Consider the following 23,259-nt stretch of genomic DNA (forward strand, 5'->3'; position numbering starts at 1 on the left):
TAAAACACACAATGTTCAGGTCTTGTCCTCTCTCGTCGTACCTTCCTGTCGCTCCTTCTCTTATACACGGAGCTCCTCCGTGAGAGATGCGAGACCGCTGTAACGCACAGCTGACACTCATCATCACTCGCACCATCATCACTCGCGTCATTCCCTCACGGCTCTCGTCCCGCCTCCCTCGTCACAATGCCCTACACGCTTCAAAGGTTTCACTTCAAGGGCTCAGCACTTCGACATGACTAGGGCATAGCGATGCTCACTTCCGTTTGGAAAATGCCCTCACTGTCCAGAGCTGCGGCCCTCCAGGAATTAAGTTTGGCACCCCTGTCCTAGAACAAACAGCTGTCATGGATCAGAGATCTCAGCTGATACAAAGATGTGCAGTTTATTATTGATCATTAGTCTAAGTAAAAATACACTATGCACATATATAAATGGTGTTGAGTATATAACTGATTTCTTATTCAGTGAGTGGTGAATGTGGTCAGTGCATTAAACACTGGACACTGGACTTTGAGAAGTTTTTTGCTATTCATTAGGAACATTCCAAAACCTAATCAGTAATCAGGCCAGTTGCTTGCTTTTAGGACAAAGAATCCACAGGAAGTGCCATCTTGTTGGCAGGGGTGTGGCACTGCATGCCCATCTCGACATTAATCCCTTTGAATGACCTGTAATAAATGGAAATTGCTTAGAAACCTATTTAATGTTTAACTTTTGCTTTGAAATCAAATGAGCCAATATTTTAGTCACAATAGATCATAACAAATATTTAAACTGAGAAATATGAGCTCATTTCAAATTTGATGCCTGCTACAGGTCTCAAAATAGTTGAGACGGGGGCATGTTTACCATGGTGTAGCTTCTCCTCTTCTTTTCAAAACAGTTTGAAGACGTCTGAGCATCAGGGTTAGTAGAGATTCGTTATTAGAATTTGGTACCATTCTTGCCTGATATCGTTTCCAGCTGCTGAAGAGTTTGTGGTCCTCTTTGGCATATTTTTTGTGTATTGACGTGCCAAATGTTCTCTGTAGGTGAAAGATCTTGACTGCAGGCAGGTCAATTCAGCACCCGGACTCTTCTACAACGAAGTCATGCTGTTGTAATACGTGCAGTATGTGGTTTTGTATTGTCCTGCTAAAATACACAAGGCCTTCCCTGAAAGAGTTGTCATCTAAAACCTTTAAATACAGTACGTTTCAGCATTCATAGTGCCAAATATGCAAGCTGCCCATGCCGCATGCACCCTTTACCATCAGAGTTGCTGGCTGTTGAACTGAACGCTTATAACACGCTGGAAGTTATCCCTCCTATTTAGCCCAGAGGACACGGCGTCTGTGATTTCCAACAAGAATGTCAAATTTGGACTTGTACTGTATAACCATAGAACACTTTTCCACTTTGAAACCGTCCATTTAAAATGAGCCTTGGCCCACAGGACACGACGTCGTTTCTGGACCATGTTCACATTTAGCTTCCTTTTTGAATGGTAGAGCTTTAGTTGGCATCTGCAGATGGCACGGCGATTGTGTTTACCCGACAGTGGTTTCTGGAAGTATTCCTGGGTGGGCCCATTTATTAATGTCAATAGACAAATCACAACGACCACCACGTTAAACCAAATTTCTATTAAACCGTAATTGTAATAAACACTAACAAGCACTTGTTCCAGGGATAAGAAAAGTCTCACGTTAAGCTTGTTCTTCAAAGAAGTTCATTATAAAGAAACCACATAACATGGCTCAAGGCAGCAACAAACTGAGAACATAAAACTTTTCTGTTATCATGTTTATGTTTGATATCAGTGATAAACAAATGTATTTTTATTTTGGTTTTCCGTGGTTGTTGTTTTGGTACGTTAAGCTGCTTCCTTCTATGGAGAAGAAACGCTTAACGCAAGATTTTTCACTTTATCCATTTAATAAGGGCTCGCTCTTTTAACGGAAGCTAGTGTTTATTACAAGTAAGGTTTGACAGAAATTGACAAGTTACTTTTTTGTAACATCCATACATAATACATATATATTTGCCTTTCTTTAAATAGAAAACTTGTGCATATATTTTTCGGACTAAAATCTAAATCAACTAAAATCAACAGGGGTTTGGGAAATTATAAACAGAGGGTTCGATATTCTTGTAATAAACAAATTCTCTGAACGTTTATATTTCAAGTATTGACTGAAAATGTCACACCAACCCTGGAATTGACCAATTCATTTAGAAATAATTCAAACATCCACCAGAAACATTTAAACATGCGTGTTTGGCCAGTGCACTGCAAGCAGGTCTTCCCATGTTATATTGATAGCATTCTTGGTCACATGCGGTCTTGGAAGTTGAATCATTATATGCTTTTTATTCGGTGAAAGAGGAACAAGATATTTATTATACAAAAGTGAAGAAAAGTTTTCCACTGCCAAGATACAAGAGCAAGCTCATGTTGTACAGAAGCTACATCAGTAAAAATATGAAAAGGAGAATGTATAATTAAGTTTATTTGTAAAAATTGCCTTTCTTTCATGGTGTTGTTTAAGGGAATTTTGTATTTCTGACTTTTTATTATGTATTTCTGATATTTTGCATTGCATTGATGTTTGAAATCACCGTTGCATATAGCTAGAGCCATCTGCGCTCTCACACAGTTCAAATGTTTTTTTCTTTGCTGTCTCAGCTGCTGATATCAGACTCTTCATCAGATTCCTCTTCAATGTCATCCAGAATCAGCTCATTGATGCTCTCCAGCAGACTGCCTTGACTCAGGCAGGTGTTTACAGTGGATCCGCTGCTAATGTGAGCAGGGCTGGGGTACACCACCCGCGGCTTCCGGTTCTTCTGTCTGCTACGAGGGTGCACACATTCGGTACCAGGTACATGGGGCTCTGGGTGGTACAGACATGCCAAGTGACAAGTTAGGTTCATACAACCCTAGTTATACTGCTTAAAATGTGAATGTTTTAAAACGAGACACTTCAGCTACTGTACACTGGTCAAAAATACACAAGGCACAGTGCCCTCTAGTGCTCATTGCGAGCATCACATTACCCATTCTGTTAAAACAGTCTTCAGCCAGGCAACTGTGCTGATTCTTTCTTCTGACTCCAGGCATCATCGCTCTCCTCTTTGGTGGCAAAATCCTTGTTGGGAATATGGCTGAACGACAGCCATAACAAGGAGAACGTCCATCCATCCGACCGAAGCCCCTTGTGAAGAAATATTAATGTGAAATGTTAAAGGGATAGTTCACCCAAAAATAAAAACTCTGTCATCATTTACTCACCCCCATGTCATTTTAAACATGTATGACTTTCTTTCTTCTGCAGAACACAAAGAAGATATTTTGAAGAAATTTGGCAGCTGGCCCCCATTCAGCACAACAGCACTGGCCCTCATTCACTTCTATCGTATGGACACAAAGTCAATGGGGGCCAGATAACAACATTCTTCAAAACATCTTCTTTTGTGTTCTGCAGAAGAAAGAAAGTCATACATGTTTGAAATGGCAGGAGGATGAGTAAATTATGACAGACATTTTCATTTTTGGGTGAACTATCACTTTAATGTAAATCTCTATTCAACATTTTAAAAAAGCATAAAGTTAACATCTTACATAAAAGAACGAGTGCAGTTTGGACAGTGAAACTCTGCAATGCCCCACATTTTGTCGGGCGGTACGGGGTCATACTTCGTTTTGCACCGTCGACAGCGAGACACCTAAAACAAGGCAATTTTCTGAAATACACCATGCACACAATTTTCTTTACATATTTCCAGTAGCATGTGAGTTTACAGTGATGAGTCACTGAATGTGAGCCTAAGGTGTGGTCGAGTGTCTTACTCTTTTCCTCTGTGGGACACGTCGCCACCATTCCCTGTCACATGACTGACAGGCAAACTGATGTGTGATGGCAGGGATCTGATTTTCCTGCGCCTGGTCGAACATACGTTTGTTTTCCATTGTTAACGGCAAAGCTTGTAGATGCTCGCCAAGCTCCTGTAGCATGTCAATGCATGTTAGTCCACACTCTTTACCATATTACAGCTCCTCAGTACGGAATGTGAGATTTAAATGGTTTAATTTATAAGCAGAGAATGCAAAGCAACTAACCACTAAATGTTTGTCCTCATTTGTTTTTTTCTTTGCCTTGGGCTGGAGGGGAAGTTAAGATAGAATCAATGCAATATGATGTAGTTGACCCTGAAAATCCTCACCTAAATACAAAAACACCTCTTTACCTTTGCTGAAGAACTGGCAGCACTGGATCCAGATGTCTTGGTGGGGTGTTCTTCCTATTGTTTTAAACATTGACTGTCACTTTTACACAATTGCAAACAAGCAATCGGTTCTTTCTTTCTTTTTTTGTAAAGCAGAGGGAATAAACAATGGAAATGGATTTTACCTGTTGTCTTTCATCAGCCTTGAGTTTCATAACCACATTCTGTGAAAGTTTAGAAAATTGTGAACAGGAAATACAGTAGTAGCCTATGTACTGTTGCCCAAGCATGTGTGCACTTTCATTGTGTTAACTATGACTTTTTCTAATAACTAACAGCACGTTTCTTAAAGGGGTCAAATTAATATTATTGTTTGTTTTAGATGTAATGCTATGTGTGTTTACACGATTTAAGGTTCAAAAACGTTGTATTTTCCACATACCGTGCATGTTTGTATCTCCTCTTTGCCCCGCCTCTCTAAAACGTGCTGATTTTTTACAAAGCTCATCACTCTGAAAAGCGAGGTGTGCTATGATTGGCCAGTTAACCAGTGCGTAGTGATTGGTCGAATACTGCAAGCGTGTGACGGAAAAGTAACGCCTATTACCATATTTGGAACATCAGGTTCCAAAGCAATTGTACTGACAGGTACGCCCATCTTACTTGCGCATCTTTTGTTCCCACACTTTCATTTTTGCAATTTTACGTGTCTAATACATGCACGGGCAACTTATAACACACCAAAAACACAGAAAAACACGTGTTCGCGCCATATGACCTTAAGAATGACTATTGAAAATATTTTCGATCTGGCCCTCATGTACCTGCCCTAACAAACTATATTTTCATTATGGCTTCATTGTAGCATATGAAGTGATCTCATAAAGTATTTGGACAAATAACAGGAGCCATAAAATGCAGGTTTTCCATAAATTTGCATTGCATGTCAACTCCCCAGTCCCCATACCTTAACAACAGGGTCATTTTTCAGCGTGTTTCGCTCCTCGTCATCCAGGTCTACAAATAATTCCAAACATACACGATAAAAATGACAGTAAAATAACAGTAGTTTGTAAATGACACGAGTCTTTGAACTGTTTGCACTTTACCCCTGTCAGCATTGGCCATCAGGGCGACCCATTTTGCCACCATTTGATGATCGTTCATGTAGCGTCGCATGAGTAAAACAGCCTTGTCAATGTCAATAAATCCATGAAATTTCTCTCTCAGTCGCCTTACACTTTTCTCCAACTAAGTCAAAACGCAAAACAAAATGCATTAGTGTAATAATAACAACAAATTAGTGTCAAATTCAAGATAAGTGTGATATAAAAATTGGTTTAACTGCTCGTGTTTTTACTATATAGGCTATACGAGTTAGACAAAAGCAGTTGTGCACATAATTCAGTTTTAAATAAAATAATAACAAGCCTTCGATAATGTTAAGTAAAATTGTATTGTTCTACTTCCGTTATTACCATGTCAATACAATCATATCATAAATAAAATGTAATAGGTTTTGTGTTGACTGTTTAAGTGAAAAATAAGCACATACCTCTACTTCTTCATGCATTGTGTTCATCTCGGACTCGTACGTTGTTTCTGTAGTAGGTATTACTTAGAATAGTGCTAGCGCCTTAAGTGTGGCACCGTTTTCCTGGTCTGTTATTTTGTTTTTTTACTTTCAGTTTAATCGAAAATACCTTAACATCACCCCTAGAGGTCGCCATAGTACCGCTACACATTGAGGACGAACAAAAAGAGGACATTTGACTTACATTTCAGAACAGGTAGAGACTTTTTAAACGATTCTATATAAATGCTTATTATTATTATTATTATTATTATTATTATTAATATAATTGTTGTTGCTGCTGCTGCTGCTGCTGTATAATAATAATAATAATAATAATAATAAGTATTATTATTCACAATCATAACTAATTATTATTATTATTATTACGGGCACACACGGGACATCTGCAACACACCCAGTTTTCACAGCGCAACTTTCCTGAAGGACTAACACAGTCCAGAAAAAACATAGGTTGTTTATCAACGACAAGATCAACACTCAGGTTCGTACATGCAGCATAGGACAGTTGCATTTCAGTGCATATCATATTTGATGTTGCATCCAAAACATTCTCAGGTGTAGACACTGTGTATACGTCTGTACCACTTGTGATTTTCATGCAGTGTCTTTTCACTTTCTAAATGATTGCTTACTAAAGTAGTCAAAGCTTTATGAAACAACACGTCATGTGGCGTTGATGGGGAATTGCATCCTCATCGGACCGCGCGAGTGCACCTAACAGAAACGTGCATGTGAAGCGCGCTCCCGTGGTGAGAAAATCAGATTAGGATTTAATCTGAAAATCCCTTCAGAATAATCTGTACATTTATTATTGTCTTTACGTGTTATACAAGTAAAGCATATGGGCCACACTTCCCACTTTACTTTAATAGCCTATGTGTAAAATGGACATGCAACATGTTGCAACGAGAAATATAGTCTTCATACTGTTTTTCTAAACTGAAAAATCAATCATGGTAGAGATAACACTGCCTATGTTTAGTGTTTTGTGTAAATATGTCTGTTTGTGTAAATATATCACTGTTGTGATTTTACACAGGTTATCTCAAAGATGCTCCTATGGGATTGGTTTGGCGGTGGCTGTCCGTTCAACCAAATTGGAATAGAAAAGGGTCCTGCATGAACTCTTGCTATAAAACTGCATGCACAATTCTCTAGATTCTAGAATATCTACAGTATATATGCTGTAGCATGAAGATTTGTACTTATATCTAAATATCTAAAGTACTCAAACCTGTTTATTAGAAGGGGGCGCTCCAATACTTTCGTCCTTCTAGAAGGCATTTACAAATAAGCATGCAAAAATATCCAATGTATTAATAAAATACTAAAGAAAATGATGAGACTTATTTTATTAAAAACGCATTTTGAAGAAATATCATATCATGTCATATCAAGTAGATGTACCAGAATATAAAACCTCAATAAAAATAGTTTTTTCAGTCACTAAATCTTACCAACAAAATTATAATCAAACAGTAAACTGTCCATTTCTCCCTGTTTTTGTTTGTGTCCCAAAGTTTGTCCTGGGACTTCCAACCCCTAAATCCCAGCATGCACCGTATACAGCTGGGGTTCAGCTTTAATTAAAATAGTGTGTTGTGTTTAACATCATTAACACTCGTCTGTGAAATAAGTAATGCAGGAATGTGTGGGATTGGGCCTTTGTTACCAGGGTCTTCGTAACATTGCATATCTCGTCGCATACTAAGAGCAGTGCAAATGAGAGATAATCTTCACTGTTTGCTACATTATACTTACTTTTTCAGAACTGATTTTTATAATCACATACAGTATGCAGCCTCATCTTCCTACGTGACTGTATGTTAAATGCCAGTCTGAGGATTATTCATGCGCTTGAGGAGAAAAGGGTCAACAACTCAGACGTCTCACCAGATATTAATTCAGAGGTTACCATAGTTCACCAAACTTGAACACACTGAAATGCGAAACTCCCTTGCATTTGTTTGCGTTTCCTGTCTGCAGCATTCGCTTGTGAATGATTGAAAGTCAGTGGAACGAAATGTCTAGTGAGACCACAGCAAAATGGAGGGAAACTTCCAACCTCCCACAGTTATAGAATTTCAGTGGCAATTTCATACACGAGTGGATAGGTCAATGGTGGGTACGCGTTTTCCAACCCAAAATGTAAATACTCTCACATTTTTTCAAAGACATTTGAGGTACCACAAACAAATATGTTTGATTTGACAAATGTGTTACTTTATGGGTGTTTTTAGATATAGATTTCCTCGGTTTCTGGGACTATTATGGTGTTTCTAGTTTAACAAAGCATGTCATTAATTAAGTCTATTGATCCTCAGTAATGGAAACACACCTATTTCAATTAACCTAAAAACTAGACTTAAACTGTTAAGTTATATTCAATTGGCTTTACAGTATATTTAAATTATATTAAACTGATCCATTATCACTGATCTTATTATATTAAATCTAGTTACATTTCATATAACTTAAAAGTTTAACCAATTTCAACTTCACTTTATAAATTTATTTAATTTAAATTCAATAATTTTGATTTCAAGTAGCCAATTTGATTGAACTTAAAATAAAGGCACTGTTTAAATTAAAGTAAAACTTTGAATTCAATTGTTTTCTCTTACTATAAATCGAAACCTTTGACAAGACATTTCTTATTTGGGTGGGGTCAAGGCTAAAATACACTACAAGACTTTTGCTCAGATTTTGCCCAGATTTTCAGTCTGGACTTGTTGTAGAAAGTCTGTGCCAGTCTGCAGATTTGATCAGTTAGTGTGTTTCTATCTGAAACTTTCAAAAAGTCTGCAAGTGTATGATGTCAAGTTAAAAAAAATCTGTTCAGATTTTAAAAGTCTTGTAGTGTATTCCAGTTTAAACACTTGCTAGCTAACAAAAGATATAACATTTGTTTTGAATATAAACTGTCACAAACTGGAATGGTTACCTGTTATAGCACTCATAATACCCTTTCACTCATACATATATGTATTATAGATGGTTTCATCAGATGTACGCACCTGGCCCAAAGTTAAATTCTGGTTTGTGTTTGGTTATAATAGAACAATTTATTTTACATTTAATTTACATGAATAATAATGTACATTCATATTTTATTTCATATCAACTGTATTAAATGAAATTGAAACCACACTCTAAAAAATATTTCAGATGGCTTAGTAGATATCACAAAAATAAACATCTGTATTAAATATCTTTAAAAATCATTTAAGTGATTTTTTATGGGACATATTAAAAAATAATTTCAAATCCAACAGTTAATTTCTCAAAAATGTACATATATTATTTAAGTTTATTTATTAAAAGAATTTAGTTAACAAATTACATTTTTAATGTACACTTAATATTTTTGGTAAATTCTAATTTTACTCAGATTTACTTACTTACATTTTCTTGGAGTGTAAATTGTTTCACGTAAAATCAGTTAAAGTTTTTAGAGTGAACAGTTACTGATTCTTTGCAGAGGTGATGTCTAATTTAAGTTTGGGCCACATAACGTTTCTTTATGTTGTTACTGCTAAAACCATCTATAGGTTGCATATTCCCTTGCTGAACTTTGTTTTAAGTTGTGTTGATGTAGTGTTTTTCTGCAGTTCAGCTGAGGTCCACTCATTCTTTGATAAAAAGCCCTGTTTGGATAAGAAAAAGAATACATGGAAAATAAAACAGGAGAGATAAATAACAAAACATTTGTGGAATGTAGTTCCTACTGCTTTATTAGAAGTAACATATTTTACAACTTTGTAGAAAGAAACTGTGAAAAGCTGTTTATATACAATGAGTTTAAACTACTTTTAAACAAGTATAGGAAATTAATAATGAAGATAGAAAATATCTATGCCTGTTCTAGTAATGCCAATACAGTCACATCCTCACCTTAATAACGCTAATAAAAAGTACATTTACTTTTTGTTCTTTTTAGTACATATTCATTTTAGAAACATAAGACTTCTCATAAACAAGTAGACCTAAACGAGGCAAAACATATTTACACAAAAGTACTGGATTTCTCAAAACTCTCTGGAGCACTGACTGTATAATGGGGTGGGTTATGAACGAAAGAAAAACTAATGGTGGGTTATCTAAGCTTAGTATGTGTGCAGAATAACAAAACGCTGCAGCATGTGCTCCAAAACCTTCCCAAACCTTGAAACATGGCAAAGTATTATTATTTCATAGCTGTACACTTAACATATGGGTTTAGGCACAATTGAACACTAGGACAAAGGAGTCCTAAATATGCATTAAAACAAAATATGTATGTATGGCTAAAAACATTTAATGTGCCATAGTGTAGTGAAATAAACGTTTGAGGATAGTAAATAAAAACATCTCTGCGTGTCAACAAATGCAGGTGTTACGGTTGGGAATATTTAAGAGGGCTTAACATACGGACATTTTGCAGAAAGCCAGGGGCATCACTACATAGTAGTGTTTCCCTCTCCTTCTGACCAGACACGACAGATGTCACCGTCTAGGCCGGCGAGGTGGGAACTGCTAAAGATGCAGAAACACTGCATGCTATATAACACCTCCCTGAGGAGTGACAGAGCGCTAGCAGACCATTAGCAACCTCGTTAGCCACGTACCCAACACAACACAGAGCCCAGGACATATGCTCACTACCCAAAGCAAACGAGCTGGAATATGATTAGACCTCCGTGAAAATGCTGGACCTAAAGGATAAAATTACATTGAATCTCAACCACACCACCATAGATACATAAAGACCTGGACTTTCTTGTGGTCGAGTGTCTGCTGCAGCTGTTGGATATTAAAATGAAGTGCTTGTGAGAGATCAGGAACACCGTGAGATCAGTCGCATAGCAGTCAGCAGCTCCGCAACTGCTTGGATCAGGAATGTTTGCGGAAAGGAGATGTGGGTCACCAGAGAAGAAATGCAGAGCAGCCTATTAACACAGCTTAAAACATCAGTGTTGTACAGATAACTCAAAAAACAAACAAACAAACAAAAAACGTGGTTATAAAAACAATATTAAAGGAAATGTACACAAGGCAAGACCGTAAGGCAGTGACTGGCTGATTTACCCCCCTGGTAAATGCCCTTTGCCGAGGGATTCTTAGAGGTGAGGGGTCGAGTATTGGCCAGCTCAGGCCTATAAAAATAACTAAACACTGAAAAACTGAATAAATCCCAAACACTGGCCTGTTTAGAAAAGCGCTTATATGCGCTTTTGTTATAAAACGTAAAAAAAGGATTTCTTTGTGTCTCTCAAGCGTTTCCCCTTGAAGTGCTTCACAGATGCTCCTCTACATTCATACAAATACTTTTACAGAATGTATAAACTCATTTCAAATTGGAACATTTTAACATAAGTCTGTTTTCATGACGATGGCAGAAATAAATAATATCACAAAAAAATCTCGTCTTGTGTGTTTTTCACCTGCATTCACTGCTTCTGATGAAACCAGGGGGGGGGGCTTGGGGGGGGTCGAGCTAAGCCATCGCAGGCATCTCCTTTTGTAACAGTAGCGATTAGGGAACCTGAGAAAACCTCAGGGGTCCCAGTAGTAAGGCATATGTTATGGGGGTCACTAAAAGAAACCAAAACAGGGTAAAAACACCCACAAGGCAGTTTGGAAGAACAAGACAATAAATAAAGGAATTTCCTTCAACATTTCACTTTTCTCTCAATCTACGTTTTAAAAAGTTTGTTAGTTTCAGGAACGTCCCCAAGTCTTTGAAATGAAAGACGTGGTTTTCTTCATATACTTTTTTATAATTAAAAAACAAGTCCATCTGTGACAGAATGTCTTACTTCATTAAATTGTCTTTTCTTTTTAAGACAACACAAATTTCCCTTTGACGTTCTTTCTGCACACACCGGCAGACGGTCCTCTCGACAAGACACAGTCAATCCTAATCCAATTAAAATCTTGGAAACAGGCTGACACGTAAGTATAAAAACAAGCCCTAAAAGGAGTCGTCACCTCTGCTCTCCGGAAGTCACAAAACATTTAGGGTCAAACGTTGAGCTGCTCAAGCAAATACCTGCATTTTCCCATTGGACTCCTGGACATGCGAAATCTGGGTTTGGGTGGGAGCTGTGACTGCCGGGCTGGGGGTGGAGTCAGACCAATCCGACACACAGTGAGGAGAGGGGCTGGACCAGGGTTCTGGAGACTCCGGAGAGGGGGTCAGGTACGGATGTTCGCTAGGCACGTGCAGGTAATGCTTGGGCGTGGCATCCATGGCAAAGGTGTGGCTGTGTTGAGAGGGTGGCGTCGGGTAATCCTCCAGGCCCGCTGTGCTGCTGCTCGCCTGCGCCGGGGGTGCCTGAGACAGGATGACCTGTGCTTGCGAGGCCTGAGGGGGTGCTGGGGCCTGCGTGGGCTGAGCCTGCGGTTGCTGCGGCTGATAGAAGACTGGAGGTGGCTGCGCCTGCTGCGGGGTCGGGGGAGTGGACGACATGCGGCCGAGGGTTGGGTTGGTGAGGGCGTGGCTGTGAAGCTGCTGTGGTGGATGCTGCTCTGCAATAGAGGGCAGTTTGACTGGGCTTATGGAGGGCGTGCTGGAGATGGGCGTAGGTTGCAGTATGGACTGCTGGGCAGTGTGGAATACTTGCTGCTGGTGCATGAGCATGCCGCTCTGTTGCAGGGGAGACGTCTGAGGAAGCATACCTGCTTGGCTGCTTATTGGATGCACCAAGTTGACATGCATGGGCTGAGAGGACGGAGGCATGCGGTTGTGCCAGTCGAACGGCACGCTTACGGGACTTACCATGCCCATGTTGAGGCTCATCTGGCCAGCATTCAGCACGTAGTTGTGGGGGCCTTGATTGACTCCGCCTCCTTGCATGGCCACGCGGCCCTGCAGGGATAGCCCACCGTCGCTCAGGTCACTCAGCTGAGCTAGGGAAACGGCGAAAGGGCTGGTACCATCCATTATGCTGCTGTGCACCATGGGAGTGTTAGGTACTGACATAGAGGAATGGAAAAGGCCAGGAGAGGGCATGGCGGCTGGCGATGTTGGATTAGTGATGTAGCCGGCGTTACTGGCACCTCCGCGTGGCGAATCCAACGAGTCCACGGGGGACAGCGTGACAGAGCTCTCCAGCAGAGCGCTCTGCATGTCTAGCGTCAGCCGTTTGTTGCGGTTTTTGGCTGAATCTTTCATGCTGGTGATGTGCTGCCCACCCATGCCTTTAGCTCCTGGGCGTCGGTTCTTCTTGCCCTGCGGGGTGCTCTTCAGCCCTTGCAGGAAGTTGCTGGGAGGGCACATGAGTGGCGAGATTGTGTGGCCTCCAGACAGGTGGTGAGCGGCTCCTGCGTGGCCCTGTGGGCTTCTCACTGTGTTATATTCATCCAGCAGCTGCACTATATCGTGGTGCATACGATCCTGGGCGATATCTCGGGGAAGCCTGTCCATGTGATCGGTTATCTCCCTGTTGGCGAAGTGAGCCAACAACATCTTCACTGCCTCACAACTGCCTTCCCGGGCAGCCAAGAACAGCGGAGTCTCCTCCTAAAGATATTAAATAATTGTGAAAATTGAGAACATGGTCCAGGTTGATATACCAAAAATATGAACTGTAAGAATGTTGCAAGGCATAAACAGTGGTCCAGAAGCACTTCCAGTTTCAGTATTTCTTTCTAGTCTTAAATATAATAATTTAAAGGGATATTTCAGGCAAGAAACAAATTATGATACAGTTAAAAATTGTGGCGAGGGTGGCGGGACGAGAGCTGTGGGTGAATGACGCGAGGCCGGTGGCGCGAGTGATAATGAGTGTCAGCTGTGCGTTACAACGGTCTCGCATCTCTCATGGAGGAGCTCCAGAAGCATAAAAGGAGGAGCGACAGGAGTTTACGACGAGAGAGGACCGGGCCCGGACATATGTTAAGTTTTGTTTATGTTTGTGTGGCCGGCAGTCTACCTTGAGGTGGCTGCCGGCCTTTTTACTTCCGGATTATTGTTCGTTTATTTTGAATAAAGTGTTTGAACGTTCGCCGGTTTCCGCCTCCTTCCTTCCCTACGACTTTGAACTGTGTTACAAAAATGTTCTGTTTGTTGTATTTCGTTCTAACACTTGCGTAGTGTTAAAAAACAAAACAGGAAGTACATCCGGAACAGAGTTGTTTATGTCTTGTAAAATGGTCTATAAGACACGATTGCGTACCTTGAGGTCCTGCATGTCTTTATTCGCTCCATTCTTCAACAAGGCCACTGTAGCTTCAACATTATTCACTGCTGCTGCCCAATGCAAAGCGGACTTTCCTGCGAAGAAACGAAAACACGGATTCATCAGAAACAATGCAACTACGCATTTAAAGCTGGAATTCTTTATCTTTTCTTCTCTGCACTTACCAAGTTCATCGACAGCGTTGACATCAGCATGACAAGTGATCAACTCTTCCACCATTCCCTCCACAGCGAGACGGGCAGCGAGGATCAAAGCAGTGGATCCGTCATACATGCGTGCATCCAGGTCTGTGGCACGGTTCCTGATCAGAATCTGAAGAATACAGGAGACTCGTCATAAATATTAACATTACATCAACACCAGCTCACCATCTATAATGATCAAAAACGTGACTTTAGTTCACTTGTTTACTCTACCTGGAAAACTCCTTGAGCATCAGCGGCTACAGCTGCATGCAGAGGTGAGCGGCCTGTGTTGTCCTGTGCGTTCGCGTCAGCCCCGGCATCCAGAAGCCTTTTAGCCGCGTCAGCTCTGGCATAGCGTGCAGCCAAGTGCAGAGCAGTCTCTCCGGTGCGGTCGGTCTGTGCGGCAAGCGATGCTCCCTGGTAAATGAGGTCAGATATGATGTTGGCTGAGCATTCTTCAGAGTCGTCATCTTCTGCCACCTCTGGCTCCAGCCCACCGCCACAGAATGACGCCAGCATTAGTGGTGTGAAGCCATCTATAGAAATAAATTAATTTATTATTGTAATGTATGAAATTGGTTTCTTCAAGCTTCTTTAGTATATGTAAAGCCCAGAAGCATACAGACAAAAAGAGTAGTTACCTGGGCCACGGACATTAACATCCATGCAGTCACTATCAAATTCACCCTGTGGTGGTGTGAGAGCCATTGAAGGTGGCATGCGGATGTCTGCGGCGGCTAGGTGTTGCTGTGTCCATTGTCTGCTGTCAACTGCATCCTCACCATCTGACAGAATGCTGGGCTCCTCCACCTGTGCCACACACACATATAAAAATCCACACATTAATACAAGCTGTTCTGTCACAATCACACAAAAAGATCACAAACACGAAAGGTTTTCACCTTAAGTCGTTTGGCTTCTGGGTAATCTGGATCTATCCACTGGTCACTGTGATCTCCCAGTAAAGACTCTTCTACCGTCTTTGGCATGTGTCTGCACAGTCACGAATGCAAATCAGTACTGGTTGGTTTACTGAGAATTGTTATTAAAAGCGTTGATAGAATTACTCACTTCATGCCCAGAGAATCCTGACCCACGGGTTCTCTGCGGTTTTTGTTACTGCTCGTTTCCTTTTTGAGGAAGAAGCCCTCAGGAAACCACAGCGTGCTGTGTTCACGTTTGCGGCGTGCAATCAGCATGCCCACCAACATGATCACCATCAAGAAGAGAGCAGCTACCCCCACCAGCAGCAGCTTACCCCATTCAGGAATGTCAATGCTACTTATTACTTCAGCTAAAAAAGAAGAGTTTTTAATAAAAGAAACAAGTTTCTTTTTGAGGGTGATTCAGATTGATCCAAAAATGGATGAAAGCGAGTGAAGGCGACAGATCAGCAGATCAGTGTACTTACTGCGCACTTCTTTAAGGGGGTACGGGAAGTGCAACATCTCCCGTGAATACAGGGCACCCAGGTATTCAGCAGCGATGTCAGCATTGCGGAAACAATCATCTGAACCTTGTGAGCAGAGCCTGTTGTCTATCTCCAAGTATACAATTGACCTGCAGAGGAGCCAAAGAGCATTCGTCAAACATGTCGAAAAAAAAAACAGTGCATCATGTTGCTTTAGTTAGATAAACTTACCCAATGACCTCTGACTGAGTTTGAAGCTCCCGTTTAGGGCGAGTATCGCTGCCCGTGTAAGGTCGGATCATGTACTCTCCGTTCTGGTCGACCCGGAAACGCAGGGTGGTGCGGAGAATAGCGCTTAACTTCTGCAGGAAAGCCGTTTGCGTCCTCAGCAGCTCCTCTGGAGGCAGCAGGACAACGATAACCAACACACCTTCAGCAAGGTCTTCCGGTATATTCCCTGCGCAATCCAGACCATCCCAGCCGCACTCTTCAGTATTGCAGCCTTGATCGCAGAGCCCGTCTGCGTAGTGGTCCATACAGTATGTCTCATAGATGGGGCTGAAGGAAGGGAAAAGGTGTAAATAATTTGATCCATGCACTAGATGACAGAAGCACACATTTAAGAGCATGCAAAACTTACTTGCAGACTTTCTCTTTGTTCTTGCAATCAAAGTTATCATAAAGGCAGTCTGCGTTGTTGCAGAACTCGTCGCACTGGCTGTTGTTAAAGAGGCGCCAGCAGCGCGGGTCAGCGCAGCGTGCCCACGGGTTCACGGCCAGGGAGCAATCGCCTCCGTCCCAGCGACAGGCCAGCGAGTTACACTCTTTGTCGCACACACCATCATTGGCCTTGCCATGACATTCAGCGATAGGGCAAGCTGGAGGGAGCGCCCTCCCAGGTTCCTGTTCACAGCGTTTGCCTGACCAGCCGTTGAGGCACTGGCAGTGGAAAAAGGGGAAGCTGGTTTCCTCTGTACACAAGCCTCCGTTACGACAGGGCTTGGAGGAACAGCCCTCGTTGCTGCGGTGCCGACACTGTGGCCCGGCAAAGCCCTGAAGACAGGTGCAACGTGCACCCCGTGAGGTTAAAGTGCAGCTGCCACTGTTGTAGCAGGGCAGCTCTTTGCAGCTCATACTCCTCTCACAGTTTGCTCCTGCGTAACCCTGAGAAAGTGATAAGACAAGGTTTATTAATAATAATAATAATAAGTAATGCGTTTTTACCTTTATTTAATATAAAAGTAGTTACTCACAAGTTGACAGGTGCAAGTGTATCCCAACGGTGAGCTGGACATGGAGCACGCTCCTCCATTCCTACAGGGATGTGACTCGCACACGCTGTATCTATTCTGACACCCTCGCCCTGGTGGAGAATTTGGTGTTTAGACACGCATTACATGTTTCAAGTAGTTATCAGATGCGGTTTTCAAGCAGCCCTTACCTGTGAATCCGGGTTTACATACACACTGGTAATCATTGGGCAACTGTATGCAATCCAGGCTGTTGGAAGGGTTGCAGGGGTTTGAAAGGCACTCATTGATATCTCCCTCACAGCGTTCTCCTGTGAAGCCTGGAGGACAGTTACACCTGTACCCTCCAACCTTGTCCACACATGTACCGTTATTCTGGCACTTGGCCGTTCCCCGAGGCCACGTGGGGGTCGCGCAGTCATCCTCATTTATCTCACAGAGAACGCCTATGTTATAACAAAAATATAGTCACTCTCTTTCTGACACTCAAATGTTACCTTTGTTTAGAAAATATAGAAATCTGACTTACCCAGTGTGCCTGGAGGACATGAGCAGATGTAGTGTCCCACCAGATCAATGCAGCTTCCTCCATTCTGGCATGGGTGAGACTGACACTCGTTGATCTCTTGCTCACAGTTGTTCCCTTTATAACCAGGCATACACTAATAGAGTGAAAAGAATGGCGTAAGTACGTTTATTGAGTTTTTTGTGGTTGTGATGTGTCAGCAGTAAGGTGACTCACATCACAGGAGTATCCTCCCATGTAGCTTCTGCAGGTGGCACCATTGAGGCAAGGTTTATCCTCACAGCGATTAAACTGAGACTCGCAGTAGCTGCCCGTGTAGTCTGCGGGACATTTGCAGTAGTGCGTGTTTCCAGTGTTGACACAATGTCCACCGTGGTGGCACAGCTGGTCTGTCTGGAGACCTGGATAGAGAGAATATGGACAGTTGACAGAGCAGCCAATAGCGAACCCTGGATCGATTTAACTATTTATACGCAATTTTATATACCTCTCTGTCTGGCTGCAATTTCACAGGACACTCCGGGGATGTCACAATAGCGACCAGACCAACCACCCATACAGTCGCATGTGAAGGACGCGTCTTTCTGTCTACAGCGACCTCCATTCTTGCAGGGGTTGGTGGATCTACACCAGTCAACTGGGTACTGAAAATAAAGATACATATTTTTAACACACACAATTATTTGTAGTTTTTCTAGATTTACCATTTATAGGTAAATGTTCAAGTAAAATGATCATTTTTGTTTCATTATGTGAACAACTAACAGTATTTCTCCCAAATCAAAACATATTTTTTATTTGCATTTATTTGTAGAAAATCGAAACGGGACAAAATAGTCAAAATAACAAAAACATGCAATGTTTGCAATCTTGAATACAGCAAAAAATATACATATATTGTAATATGTATATATTAAATTATTTAATAATAATAATACTAATTTACTACTACTAATAATAAAATTATTGAATAATAATAATAACAACGTTTTTTAATATTCAGTAATCATAATTTAATAATAATAATAGTATAATAACTTTCTAATAATAATAATAAATATTCATATATTAATAAATCAAAGTTTAGTATACATGTATAAGGTATTTATAATTAAATACCTGGCAACGGGGGCCAGTGTATCCTTTCGGACAGGAACATTGATATGACTCCAGGCCATCTTGGCACGCCCCTCCGTTGAGGCAAGGCTGAGAGTCACACTCGTTCACCTCATACTGGCAGTAATCTCCAGTGAATCCGGAGCGGCAGGTGCATTTGAAGCCGTTAATCCCATCAGTGCAGGTGCCTCCATTAAAACAGGAGCTACATTAGATAAGACAGAAAATTTGTTAAGAACTGCTATTGACAACACTGTTACTTTTATACACTGTAAATCCAGTCACTTCTGTCTCACCTCTCGGTGCAGTCTGGTATGTTAGTCTCACAGAGGAGGCCAGTGAAGCCTGGTTTGCAGGTACAGGTATAGCTGTTGACGTAGTCTGTACATGTGCCTCCGTTCTTGCAGGGGCCGCTCTGGCACTCATTTACCTCAGTGGAACAGCGTGCCCCCGTGAAGCCTGGCAGACAGCTGCAGCGGAATGAGTTTACTGCATCTGTGCAGGATCCTCCGTTCAGACAGGGATCTGATAAAACCAAGATCACGGTTATATCGTGTCAACCCTACTTGGCCTTTTTGATGAGTGCCAAATTTGGCAATGTTAAATGTGACCTACTTGGTGAGCAGTCATTGATGTCTGTTTCACAGTTGGGTCCAGTGTAGCCGGCGCGGCAGGAGCACATGTAGCCACCCAAAGTGTTGGCGCAAGTGCCGCGGTTCTTACATGGGTTAGAGGTACACTCATTTATATCAATGTTACACAATTGACCTGTTGTAAAAAAGCACAGCTGGCGTTAGTCAACAGAAGTCTTATCAGCGCTAGATTTTGATCAGAATTATGTTGTCGCTTACCCTGCCATCCAGGTTGGCAATTGCACTGGTAGCCCTGATAGTCGGGCGTGTGCACGCAGGAAGCGTGGTTGGCACAGGGATTGGGCGAGCAAGGGGTGAGCAAATCAGCACAGGTGGGTCCGCTGTAAGGTGGCTCACAGAGACAGGTGAAACTGGCGACTCCATCAACGCAGGTGCCCTGATTCAGACAGGGGCTGGACGCACATTCATTGATGTTCATCTGACAAAGGTTACCTGATCGAGAAAGACAGATTACATTTTAGCACATGCTAAAAGGAACGTGAACAGGAACGCAGACTATAACTATTGGCAAGAAGAGCAAAGTACCTTACAGTTTTCAGTAGGGGGTGTTATAGCTTTTTTAATGCTTTCAGGAAACATTATACCCTTTTCAACTGAGGATTTACAAATTTTAAGGACATTCTGTTCTTGCATGTGTAATAAAATCCCTTTCTGTTGTTGTTATTATAACAAGCGTACCAAGCTAACGTAATGTATATTTTACCTTTAAATCCCTGCCGACACTTGCAGCTGAAACCATTGAGCTGGTCAATACAGGTGCCTGCATTCTGACACGGGCTGGGCAAACAGTCATTTCGGTCTAGATTACAGTTCTTCCCCACCCATCCAAGCTCACAGTCACACCGATACCTTTAAGAGTAATTCAAACAAGAGTCATACAAACAAATTCTTACTTTTACCTCATGCTCCTTTAAAAGTTTGTAATGGAGTTATACCCTTTGGGGTCTTCAATGCAGGTTCCGTGCAAGCATGGGTTACTGGCACACTCGTCCACTTGTGAATAACAGAAGGGGTCATGGAAGCCTTCAGGGCACTGGCAGTGGAATCCATTCTCATCATCTACACAGGTGCCTCCATTGCGACAGGGGTTTGACTGACACTCGTCGATCTCATCTTTACATTGAGGTCCTGAGAGGAAGTGAAGAAGAGAAGGTTACAATACAAATTTTTCCCGCATGAGGCCAGGAGGTTGTTTTAATACAGATGGTGAAGATGTCTCACCACTGAAACCGGGTTGGCAGACACATTCATAGCGGTTGATGCCATCTTTGCAGATCCCATAGTCACAAGGGTTGCTCGCACAGTCATCAAAGTTGATTTCACAGTTGGTGCCTGTGCAGGAACAAAAAAAAAAACATACAATATATAAAACAGCTTATATATAATCCCCTAGCAAATACAGATCAGCTTATCAAATGTATTTGCCCTCACCTGAGGTGCCATGTTGACACTGGCAGATATACTTGTTGACAAGGTCCACACACTTGCCGCCATTCTGGCAGGGGTTGCTGTGGCACTCATTGAGCTGGTTCTCGCAGCGGTAGCCGGTGTAGCCGGGATCGCAGTTACACGTGTAACTGGCAATGCCATCTAAGCAAGTGCCATGGTGGCATGGGTCAGGCTTGCAGTTATCGATGTTGCTCTCGCACAGCCTTCCCTCAAAGCCTGGGGACAAAGAAGAGACATGTAAGAGTGAATAAACAGTGTATGGTGCTTTTTAACTTCATACTTTCCTGCGTCGGTCATTCCATTGCAGCGCACAAAAAAATTTATTATTGTCTGGGCATAAAAAAACTCTTTATCCCTACCCAGCGCCCTCTCACTGCCCCCCTGTTTTTTTGGTCTCAAAATGTTTTTCCCCAGTTTTTTTCACCCCAGTTTTTTGTCGACTCCTGCCTTCGTTTCCTTCTTTCTTTCGTGAAAGGTTCTACAGTTTGGAGTCTCTGTTCCCGTGGTTTCCATGCCGACAGGCTGTCAAGGCATCGGCCTTGTGAGGAGCAGGGCAGGGCCAGGCTGAGCCAGTGAGAGAGAAGGAGAGAGGGAGCCCTTCACAGGCCTCACAGACCTGCTTTTGTCCCCTCGAGCAGCAGGACAATACCCTGCATCCCGGCTAACGGGACAGCTCAGCAGAGGGGAACTGGAGCACGGAGAATACCAAACAGCGGGCTGCTCTAGACAATGCACAGGCTCCACGTCTATGTGTGCTTTTTAAAAGCCAACCGTGCCCGGTGACGCATATAGTACGTACTGAATCTTTACGCCAAACACTTTCTTGGAGAAATCAATTCCTACAGTCTGCAAACTATGTGAAAGTGAATGCTGGGAGCTTTGGTCGTGCCATACGGCGCTGTGTGGGTATTCATTGTGGGTTATAGATGAACAGATGTCGGGGTGACGACCGAATGTAACCTCCTCGTCAGCAGCTGCCGGCCTCTGTGACCCTGTGACATTAGGGTCTGCAGGGCAAAGGAGGGGGGTTAAGGGCTTCTCCTCTATCTGCCCAGCAGTATGATCACAGACACGTAAAGCAAAGTGTCTGACCCTGAAATTGCTACACACAGGTGTGCAAGTCTAGTCAGTAATAATGGTTTTGACTTTGAACTCAAAACCAGCCACAAAACTCCATCAAAAGTGCAGCATACATACACATACACACAGACACATGCAGGCTCACCTTCAGCGCAGCGGCATTCGTATCCGTTGGGGCGGTCAATGCACTTTGCTCCATTCTGGCAAGGAGTGCTGGCGCACTCATCAATGTCGATCTGACACATGGTGCCAGTAAACCCTGGGACAGGCAAACATAGAGGTCAGAGGTCAGCATGAGGCAGTAGAGGTATTCCCCACACACTGCTTGAAGGTCATTAGGTTCAACTTTGGGGGCAAGTTTGGCAGAATCCAAGCAAGTGGAGAACTGAGTTTTCAATGGACCCATGAGGCTGTAGGCCTTTAGTTAAAGTTTAGATGAACCTCAAATAAAAACATTTATCTGTATCACATAAATCATCTATAACACATCACTGGACGATTGTCCATACAATTCTGAAGGATTCATGTAGAATCAGGTTTTACACACTAAACACTAATCTAGTTTCTACACATTTTTCAGCGATAACCTGTGAAATGTGCAGTTGTGCGTGCATTGAGTTGGCTCTAAGTTCTAAACACTGACTGATGTCCTTGTCTGGGAAAATGTGCTAGCAAGTATGAAAACCATAAAGGCTGGGGCCCTATAGAAATGTTCATTTCTGCATCTTTAGAGGGTGTTGTGTTGATTAACAGTGTTATGATGGGATCTATGTTGATGCCTAGGGCACAAGGTTAGAGGGGGAGATGCTGGGATTGTTTTCTTCAAGGCCAATGGCCCTCCCCCTTTCCTTGCACAAACGCTACTGGCTCAATAGCTAAATGGGGGGTGCGGGGTTGTCTGTCCCAGATGTAAATTGCGAACATGGAAAAGAATCTCATTAACAGGGCTGCTGTTCCCCCCAACCTCTACGCAGAGAGAGACGGGTGAGACTGCTGTCCCTTCTCTATGAAACGAATTGGGAAGAGGAGGGGTGCTTGTGTAGAGAGGCCACAATGGTGTCTTTGTTCGGGCACGCAGTTGCATAGCGCTCAGGCCCTCGCTCTAATGAGTAATTACGCAAAAACCTTGATAGAAAAACTGGGTTTACTTTGATATTAAGTAACTTGGATACCCCACATGTGAGTTTTGCATTGTGTTTACACATAAGTGATATCTATTGTTGATGTTACACAGAATGTATACAGTATGTGATGCCTGTCCATGAGGTGTCCAAGGTTTCATACCTGGTTGACAGGTGCAGGTAAAGCCGTTGACCATGTCTCGGCAGATGCCATCGTTTACACATGGGTTGCTCTCACACTCATCAATGTCCACCTCGCAGTACGTCCCCTGGTAGCCTGGAAGAAACACATCTATTTTCTCAATGCACTCAACATGTTTTTGGGGGCATAAAAGCACAGGCTCAGAACAGAAGTTCTGCTACACTGTACCCTTCACCAAGTTCATGTCTCGGGGGGAAATAATAAAATCCCACTATACAAACTGGGGTCCTCGCTTTGACAAGAACCACCACACCCTACTGTCCGCAGGTGACCT

At 42.4% G+C, this 23,259-nt stretch overlaps 2 protein-coding genes across 2 annotated transcripts in view; both read right to left on the minus strand.

The window, feature by feature from the left end:
- Positions 1-2,341: 2,341 nt before the first annotated feature.
- On the minus strand, positions 2,342-5,893 carry shfl (shiftless antiviral inhibitor of ribosomal frameshifting). The gene is made up of 10 exons (XM_057345953.1): positions 5,768-5,893; positions 5,322-5,463; positions 5,180-5,229; positions 4,398-4,436; positions 4,234-4,287; positions 4,106-4,147; positions 3,836-3,991; positions 3,608-3,711; positions 3,043-3,200; positions 2,342-2,879 (listed from the first exon to the last, which is right to left on the minus strand). Exons 1-10 carry the CDS (start codon positions 5,792-5,794, stop codon positions 2,668-2,670), a joined length of 984 nt encoding a protein of 327 aa, XP_057201936.1. The 5' UTR covers positions 5,795-5,893; the 3' UTR covers positions 2,342-2,667.
- Positions 5,894-9,525: 3,632 nt separating this feature from the next.
- Positions 9,526-23,259, minus strand: part of notch3 (notch receptor 3) — a 37,843-nt gene continuing 24,109 nt past the window's right edge. Inside the window, 25 exon segments of the mRNA XM_057344957.1 lie at positions 9,526-13,313; positions 13,969-14,066; positions 14,157-14,304; positions 14,409-14,713; positions 14,819-14,987; positions 15,080-15,170; positions 15,249-15,471; positions 15,589-15,737; positions 15,820-16,146; positions 16,229-16,752; positions 16,842-16,951; positions 17,030-17,284; positions 17,368-17,500; positions 17,581-17,765; positions 17,852-18,008; positions 18,484-18,685; positions 18,777-19,005; positions 19,096-19,248; positions 19,332-19,565; positions 19,837-19,982; positions 20,069-20,261; positions 20,355-20,465; positions 20,565-20,798; positions 21,808-21,921; positions 22,947-23,060. Coding sequence (XP_057200940.1) covers positions 11,829-13,313; positions 13,969-14,066; positions 14,157-14,304; positions 14,409-14,713; positions 14,819-14,987; positions 15,080-15,170; positions 15,249-15,471; positions 15,589-15,737; positions 15,820-16,146; positions 16,229-16,752; positions 16,842-16,951; positions 17,030-17,284; positions 17,368-17,500; positions 17,581-17,765; positions 17,852-18,008; positions 18,484-18,685; positions 18,777-19,005; positions 19,096-19,248; positions 19,332-19,565; positions 19,837-19,982; positions 20,069-20,261; positions 20,355-20,465; positions 20,565-20,798; positions 21,808-21,921; positions 22,947-23,060 — 6,089 coding nt within the window. The 3' untranslated portion in view covers positions 9,526-11,828.

The sequence above is a fragment of the Triplophysa rosa genome, linkage group LG11 (assembly GCF_024868665.1).
Source record: "Triplophysa rosa linkage group LG11, Trosa_1v2, whole genome shotgun sequence".
NCBI classification, from domain to species: domain Eukaryota; kingdom Metazoa; phylum Chordata; class Actinopteri; order Cypriniformes; family Nemacheilidae; genus Triplophysa; species Triplophysa rosa.